The sequence below is a fragment of the Dendrobates tinctorius genome, unplaced genomic scaffold (assembly GCF_039654945.1).
Source record: "Dendrobates tinctorius isolate UK_male_01 unplaced genomic scaffold, ASM3965494v1 ptg000152l, whole genome shotgun sequence".
NCBI classification, from domain to species: Eukaryota; Metazoa; Chordata; class Amphibia; order Anura; family Dendrobatidae; genus Dendrobates; species Dendrobates tinctorius.
In genome coordinates, this window is record NW_027361819.1 from 1,627,501 (window position 1) to 1,636,596 (window position 9,096).

Consider the following 9,096-nt stretch of genomic DNA (forward strand, 5'->3'; position numbering starts at 1 on the left):
TGTGAGAATACTTTCTGTAATGACCACCTGAATGTCCACAACAAGACATTAGATCACATATTAATAGATCCTACAAGATCTTTTGGTAACAAAAAATGTTCCCACCACAAGAAGCTTCTGGAGTACTACTGCCTGCAGGACTCGGCTTGTCTGTGTGTGTCTTGCTGTCTGGTTGGCGAACACCGTGGACATCTGGTGGAACTTCTAGATGAGGCTTCTGAGAAGAAGAAGATGAAACTGATGGAATATCATAATGAACTAAATCCACAAAAAGCAGAACTTCAGACAAAAGTCCAATATCTGCAGGATCATAAGTGGAATATCCAGGAGAAAGCCTCCGATGAGAGGAACAACGTCAGGAAGATATTCAATGCCATTAGGAAGCAAGTGGAAATGGCAGAAAAGAAAGCGCTGAGTGAGGTCTCCAGGCAGGAGGAGAAGATTGTGTCTAAGATATCTGATCTGATCAAGAAGCTGGAAATACAGGAGGAAGAGCTGTCCAGGAAGATGCGTCACGTGGAGGAGATGTGTCATGTCACCGACCCAATAAGACTCTTACAAGAAAGTGACATTACAGTATGTAGTCATGGAGGTGATGAGGACACAGAGGAAGATGGTGGAGAGGTCAGTTCTGAGGAGGCTCTGGATGAGGTTATGATCTCACTGACCTTACACCGATCTATGCGGGATATTGTCACCAATGTGACATCAGAGCTCGGATTCCATGTCCCAGACATATTACTGGATGTGGACACTGCTCATAGATGTGTGAAGGTATCAGAAGATCTGAAAACAGCAGCAGATTCAGATAAAGAACAGGTGAGACCAGAATCACCAGGGAGATTTTTGACTTACTCCCAAGTGTTAAGCAGATGTGGCCTCTCCTCAGGACGACATTACTGGGAGGTAGAGTGGAACCAGAAAGGAACATATGAATTGGGAATGTCCTATCCCAGTATAGAAAAGAAAAGAAAGGAGTCTGGTATGGGATATAATGATAAATCTTGGTGTCTGTGTATGTATGATGGAGAATATAAAGTATATCACAACTCAGATGAACTAACCCTCAATGTAAAGCCAAAATGTCCAATACTTGGTATCTTCTTAGACTATGAGGCCGGGCTTCTGTCCTTCTATGAGCTGTGTGACCCCATCAGACACTTACACACCTTCACCGCCTCCTTCACTGAACCCCTACATGTCGTCTTCTGTGTGGATGATGGGGCCTCTGTTACAATAAGAAGCTGAGGCCGATGTCGTCCTCGTCACATTATAATGACATTATTCCTTGTCACATGGACACATCTGTATATAGTGAGTTATCAGCGGGACCCTTTAATAATACAATGTATATGGTGGAGTCATGGGGGGATTGTTCCTATTGTTTTTTCCTCTTCCCTGTAGATTAGATGCAGAATCAATGATTGAGGAGAATGTAAAAATGACTGAATTGTTGTGAGACTGATAATTGTTCAGTAAAGGGTTAATCATGGTATATAGCTGGGATATGTCAGCACTCTCTGACTCCCGGGACCCCCACCGATCCTGAGACTAAAGGGGCTGCAGCATTAATCCAGCCTCCTGCACATCGGAGCTCTGGACTCCCCCGGTGCAGGAGCTGCAGTACGGCCGCAGTGTATGGGGGGCACATCGGGGGTCCGGAGCGTCACACTAAATCAGCACTGTGGCTCCTCCATTCTCGGGGTCTGTGGGGTCCGCACCAGTCAGACACTGATGGGATACTCTAGCTATATACCACCATGTGAAATGTCCTGTAATCTCCCGATGTCTCCAGCAGTGTTACAGGACCCCGGTGACGTCTGATCTGTGTGATCTGATCGCCCGGACTGTGGAGGATGATGGGAGTTGTGGTCTCCTCGTTGTGTATTTTTTATTAGATCTTCTCAATATTATATGAAATTAAATAAAGATTTCCTTTAATCCCACCAGAAACATCTCATATATAGGAGGACGTGTGATCAGTAATCAGGGGACGAGGGCAGGGACCCCAGTGATCCTGAGATCGGGGGTCCTGTGTGCGCTCAGCCGCTTCTCTATCCCCCTGTATCTCTGTAGTCACTAAGGCGCCGTACACACAGCAGAGCCGGATACACGGAGGGGCGCACAGGCTCTGGTGGGGTCCTATGTGCGGAGATCCCCCCATAGATGCAATGTGTGCTATATCCAGACTGCAGACAGATCATCATGGCGCCGCGGGCTCTGAGCTTCACTCTGGTTCTGTGTTCTGGTGGTTCTCTGTTGGGGGATGTTCACACCACTTCTTTTTCAGTCGGGTTTGGAGCCGGTTCACTTCTGAAAATTGCCTTAAAAAGTGCTGAGAAAATGCTGCGTAGAATGGACGTATTTCTGCTGTGTGAACACGACGCGCGTCACGTGCTCAGGATTTTCCGGCTCTTGGGTTGGGTGAGGGCTTATTGTTTTCCGCCTTGAGGTGACTTTTTAATTGATACCATTTTGGGGCAGATTCGATGTTTTGATCGTCTGTTGCACATTATTGCGACAACCAAACAATGTGTAATTCTGGGAATTAGATTTTTTTTTTTCTCCTTACACTGTTTAATTCTTTAATCAGTCATGAAGGGGTTAAATGTCCTCTATCAGCGCAGAACGACTGTTCACACCAAGTCCGGGCGCTCGGGGCATCATGGCGGCCAATCATTTATAGTGAACCCTCCCACCTGCTTGTTTTCCCGCTATCTCCGCCCCTTCTTCTTTGATTGACAGTTCTGACTTCATAGTGCTGAGAAGGACGGAGATAGATGGGAAGCTGCACGGAGCTGGCTGGCCGCCATGATGGGGCCTGGACTTGGTGTGAACAGTCGTTCGGTGCTGACAGTCGCCCTTTAGTATTACATTTACATGGTAATACGGTAACCAAGGTAACCAGGTGACTTCTCTAAGGTAACAGGGTGAATGGTAACCCATAGCAACCAGCACAGGGTAGTCTCGGAGAGCCCTGAAGAGAACCATGGTAGGTGGCATCACACCTGGTGTCAGGAGGAGGATGGCGGCTCATTTCCATCTCTTACGATGAGGTTTTCTTCCATATATCTGACAGATTCACAGACATTTCCTCAGATCGATGGTGTAATCGTGTGTTCAGAGCTGATAAATGGCGCGGCCGGCTGTGTGTTATGTGCAGGAAGAGGCGGCTGTGACCCCTCACACAACAGCTGAGACGCCATTTCAGGAGCAGAATCCTGGTCGGCCATTTTGTAGCTGTGCTCGGTGTAACGGAGGCTTTATGGTCAGTGACAGAAATGATCTCTGAGGAGACAGTTTGTGTAGGACGGAGGCCGGCCGCCATATTACAGGGTTTCCAGAACTCTGTGTCACTAATCGCTTTATGTGAAGGCGATGGAGACCCCGGCTGTACGGAGCGCGGGCAGCCATGCTGGATCTCCACAGGGAGATGAGCGCACCAGGGTGACACAGACGTCCGACATCGATGACCTATGTGAGGAGAGTTAGGGCCGCACACCCTTAGTGTTAATGTACAGGTGACCAATACACGGCGTGGCCACAATTTCCTGTCAGCGGAGCTGTGTGACGGCTGTGTCTGCTGGGACGAGCTGTGGTTTCCATTGGTGTCTTTCTGGGGTACATGGGACTGTGTCATCACCTTATATTAACCCTGTAGAGGCCAAAATAACAAAAAACAGCAATTTCCGCCCGTTTTTGTTGCAGATTTTTCTCCAGTCACGGTAACACAAATCCTACATACTAGATAAAGAAAAGACCTGATTGGGGTAAAAATCAGTCACTTGGATTAAATTTTAATTGTCGGGATCCCTCAGATTACTCTTTCATCTGAAGGACCGATGTTCTTGGGTGTGAAGCATCATATGTCTCTAATTAAATCAGCTCCTTGGAGAAGAACTACACAGACACCAGCTGTATGGTACAACTCAGGATGCCTCCAAGACGCCTCTGGCTTATCAGTTAGGCTTCCGTCTTTTATAGTAAAGAATTTAAACATTTTACAGACATGCGCAGTACAAATGATTTTACAACTTGTTTTCGACAAAGAAAGTCATTTAGGCGAAAAAGCAGAGGTATTTGACCTTGGTTCACAAGGGAGATGTCTGAGACATCTCCTCGAAGAACAGATAAGGTTTTAAACAAGAGAATGCAACATAGACAGAACTCAATTTAACTCCTTCAGTTCCTATCATTCCCCCCTTTGACATCTTCATTTTCCACAATCTGGAACACTGGATCCTGCAACAACAGCGGATAGTGGCTCGTTCACCAGGTACTATCCCAGGCCGACGGGTTGCCCAAGGGAGACAGGTCTTCTACCTTCTCCATCCCCCAGATACTGAAGCCACGTCCATCATTGCAAGAGTACGCTCCTTCATGCCAGAAATGAGATGTCAATCTAGGACTCAAAGGAATAATAGTTAAATTCTTGTTTACAGTCAAACTTCCTTATCTATTTCTACATCTTTTCTTGCATACAGAGATACACCAAAAAACAAGTTTCAATAGCACATATATTACGAAGATACAAACAACAATACGTAATAGACTTAGTATAATCCCAGCTATCCAGCCTCCAATACCCTTAAACCAATTAGCTGGATTAAGAAAGGAGAATGTATCTGACCACCAACTATCCTTAGTACGATCATTGTCTTTATCGTACTGATCTCTAAGTTTTTGAACATCCTCTATTTTCAATTTTAACTTTAAACTACTGTTGGGATCTATATAATGACAGCAAGCTGGTCCGATGACTTGACACATACCACCTTGCGCTGCAGTTAAATAATCTAGTACTATGGTATGCTGATTAGTGACTATGATGAGCTGATTTTGGACAGCAACGGTGGTGTTCAATATATCCAATATATCCCATATTTGGTCATCTAAGTAATCTGTAGCCCTGACTAATTTATCCCACATTTGAGTGATCATAGGATAAATAAAAATAGAGCTGACAATTTTATTGGCCACACTCATCTGCACTATATGTGGTCTCCCAGAGAGGCGAGGTGTATTGTCAGCAGCTCTTTTGTACAACGTGTGTTTAGGTATGCTCTGAGTATTCAACTGGTCATTCGGAATAACAAAGGTAGCTGGAGTCAAACAACCCAGAGTACAAGCACCTTTTACCCCTACTGGCAACCATTTATATGCATTGTCTCCACATACCCAGTACATGTCACTAGGTAGGTCCCATAGGGCTGAATGTTGTAATACCAGTCTATGAACTAAATCTATGAACGCAGATACATTCTGAAGCATACACCAATTTGGAAGTTGTCCTAAAGGGCTACAATACCCTACATCGGGATTTCCACAGGTGGGAGTTCCTTTCTCATATCCAGATGACTCGTTGCAAGGTATATTACCTGAAATATTAAAACAAGTTTCATTATTGCCCTGGGGAAATAAATTGGAATACTCCCAGGACGTGTTATGTAACCTTCTTTCTAGCAGTATTGGTTTGAAGGCATCAGTAGAGTGGGAAGTTACATTAAAACTAACTTGTAGGCCATACATTGGAATTTGCCCCAGGTAGGTTAATCGAGTTCTATTCCTGGGTACCCAAGCCCCCCCCTTTATATGCCAGATATTGAAGGTATGTATTACTTCCTGAAAGATTACCCTGCCACCAAGGGTATCCTACCCATCCCACAATAGGTATTCCAACAGTTGTGTTCCATAACTTCACATTATTTGTGGCATTATTAGCAAGTGTATCAGAACAACTGGTCCAGGCAAATAATTCCTCGGGTGGCACAGGAATAACAAGGAACGGAATACTAGTGGCTGATACTGCTGAATGTGTGCAGATCCAGCAATCTGCTGGAGATTGAGTGTCTTTTTGACCAATCATTCAGTATTTTTTCATGATGTTGTATAAACTTATTATTCAAGGACATTGGAGAATTTAGACTATCCCACGCAGCTACCATTATTACAGATAATGCAACAAAACCAAACCAAAACATTATGCACTCTTATGCTTTGTTAATTCCTGTGGCTAGTGTGCAATGCGATGCGTGGATCCAGGTTGGTCGTCCCTCCAACTTAACAGAAGTAGGCGTTATTAGGAGTACTTGGTAAGGTCCTTGATATCGGGGTTCAAGGGTCTTTCTGGAGTGTTTCTTGACATATACGTAATCACCAGGTTGTAGACAGTGATTCCTTCCACACTATCTGGATCTGGAGTGGAAGAGAAAACTAGAGAATGCATTTGAGTTAAATGCTTTTGCAACTGGATTACATAACTTGTCAAATTATCCACATTGAGTGTTAAGACCTGTGGGTAGTACAACCCTGTGTTCAGTGGTCTTCCAAACAGTATCTCGAAGGGTGACAGTTTAGCTTTCCCCGTGGGTGTGTACCTTACTGAGAATAATGCTAATGGGAGACACTCTGGCCATGGTTTATGGGTTTGTTCCATGGTTTTCTGTATTTTCAATTTTAGTGTCCCGTTCATTCTCTCTACCTTCCCTGAACTCTGTGGGTGGTAGGGTGTATGAAATGCTTGTTCTACACCTATCATTTGCATTACATTTTGCATTACCTCAGCAGTAAAGTGTGTACCTCTGTCTGATTCAATTGTTTCAGGGACACCGAATCGTGGTACTAGTTCCATCACCAGTTTCTTTGCAGTGGCTCGAGCTGTAGCCGTTTTCACCGGGTAGGCCTCTGGCCATCCAGAGAAGAGATCTACACATACTAGGATATTTGCATACACTCCTACCTTGGTAGCTGTATGTCGTCAATCTGCCGTCTCTGAAACGGGTAGAGAGGCCTAGGTGTCGCTTTCTTAGGGACTTTTACTGTTTTACCTGGGTTGTGCTGTGCACAGATGAGGCATGATTGTACAAGTTTCGCGGCTGCGCAACTGAAGCCAGGAGCGATCCAGAAGGCATCTACCATGGCACACATGTGACTTTTTGAGGTGTGATTGGGGCCATGTGCTGCTTGCGCCATGATTGGGAACAGGGACTTTGGTGGGCACATTTTATCCTTATTCTCCCATACTCCATTTGAGTTCAGCTCAGCTCCCAGTCTCCCTCGGTGTACCTTCTCTGTTTGGGCAGCCTTTTGCTGGAGGGATTTCAGGACATCTAGACCCAATGTGGCTGGAATACGCTGACTCCACGCCACCGTCCACTGCTCTCTCTAGGCCGCCTTGTGCTATTTTAGCAGCCTCGTTCGCCCTTCTATTGCCCTCTACCTCCACGGAGTCACCTTTGTGTGTGCTTTTACCTTGACAATGCCAACCTGGACTGGTAACATCAATGCCTCCATCAATTGTTTCACCAGCTCTGCATTTTTAATGGGCTTCGAATCTGTGAAAATATTAGCGACTTTACCTGCAGCGGCTCTACACGCCTCAGTGAGTGCCTTCAACTCTGCCTCCTGCGCCGACATGTGAGGAGAGAGTGGTTCCGCTCGGATTACCTCATGTGAGGATACTACTGCATATCCAGTGTAGAATCGTCCATCCTGGTGGTATCTGGGGCCATCTACAAAAAAGAAACTCAAAGTCTGCATTAGGAACAGGTTTTTCATGAATGTGTGCAAACCCAACTGTCTCCTGACTCATCAGTTCTATGCAGACATGTTCATGCGTCATGTCACAGTATCCTTCCTCACTTGCCAATACGGTCACCAATTCCCCCTTTTCTGAATCCACAGGCAGGAGGGTGGCTGGATTCAGAACGTTACATCTTTTGAGGAGTGACATACTCAGGAATTAGTAGAGCACACTCAAGTCAGAGCTGTCTGGCCATAGACAGATGTTTTGGTTGAACTTGTAGGAGTATGGCATGGATGTCATGTGGGGAATAGATTGTCAAAAGAAACGTCAGTGTCATCTCACATGCCTTCCCTATTACGTCTCCACTTTTTCCCTTGTGCTCCAGCATACATGACAGGTCGTTTTATTGTCCTTGTTTGCTCAATTTCTTTAGCTACCTTAAGGAGGTCTTTCGGATCTACATGTCTCCATTCAGGTCTGGCTGTCTGTACTGCGTCTCGTAAGTCTTTGTTCATACCGTCAATGAATGCATTCACCAGTATTCTAACATCAAGTGGGTTTATGCAAATGTACCCCATGTCTGCCCATTTCAGCTGTAACCGTCCAAGGTATATCTCTACTCTCTCTCCTCTTTGCTGTGTCACATTAGTCAGGAGTACAGACTGCTCTGATTGTTCCACTGCAGCCCATTGTCTTAGTGACTCACAGTACGTCTCCCCAGATCGTGCAGATTTATCATCCATGCCCCAAGCCTGATTCTTTGTCACATCTGTGTGTCTTAATTATATGATCTAGTGCGTCACCTGCCTTTAAACTCACCAACCTCTCTAGGTCTGCCCAGGTACACTTATATGTTTGCTGCACTTCCTTTATGTGTCTGTAAAACGGGAATGGTTGGTCTTCAGGGGCAGGCAGCTGCTTCAGCAAAGCTAGCTGGTCAGAGGGGCTCCAGGGATAATACACCTGTATCTTTCTTATTCTAGTCACACTTCTAGGTCCTGATGGGGTTGGCCATCTGATGTCTACTGTCAGCTTACTCCTCAAGGGCCAATGTCCCCACTACCCACTATCCACACTATTATTATGTCAGCTTCTTATGATCTTGTCTGGATAGGATTTAGTGCAATTCTCTTAGGTCAGTAGCACAGGTCACACAAGTAGCTATTCAGTCTGGATTTGTCTGAGTCTGACCACAGTGTTTACAAGTCCATCTGTTTTGTCTGGGTCTCTGGTTACACTTTGTCAATCAAACATTCATAATACACCTTTCACACTGCTGCACATTCTCAAGCATCATTTATTCACTTGCTATTTTCTTCCCTTGTCTGTGCCTTTTTGTACATCCAAACATTCACACTCTGGTATTTTTGCCTTTTTCAATGTTTGTCCCACTTGTTTTACTGCTTCCTTCCTTCTCTGTCTTTTGTAATTTGACACAATTTGCTATACAAATCAATCACACAACTAGAAGAAGGTTCAAACACATTAATGACCAAGCAATCACTTACAATTCCCTTCTAAATTAGGCACCATATCTTACTTTTAACTTCCAATCTTCAATTAAGTACTGT

The 9,096-nt window shown here is 44.9% G+C and overlaps 1 protein-coding gene and 1 long non-coding RNA gene across 2 annotated transcripts in view; one reads left to right on the plus strand and one right to left on the minus strand.

Annotated features, from left to right (window-relative positions):
* The window catches only part of LOC141050694 (E3 ubiquitin/ISG15 ligase TRIM25-like), a 2,049-nt gene extending 577 nt beyond the window's left edge, over positions 1-1,472 (plus strand). The window contains exon 1 of the mRNA XM_073547286.1: positions 1-1,472. This exon is cut by the window's left edge and continues 577 nt beyond it. Within this exon, the coding sequence (XP_073403387.1) occupies positions 1-1,248 (1,248 nt within the window). The 3' untranslated portion in view covers positions 1,249-1,472.
* Positions 1,473-3,918: 2,446 nt separating this feature from the next.
* On the minus strand, positions 3,919-8,589 carry LOC141050696 (uncharacterized). Its single transcript, XR_012220523.1, has 2 exons — positions 5,989-8,589; positions 3,919-5,378 (listed from the first exon to the last, which is right to left on the minus strand). It is a non-coding gene; the product is annotated as an uncharacterized lncRNA (long non-coding RNA).
* Positions 8,590-9,096: the final 507 nt, after the last annotated feature.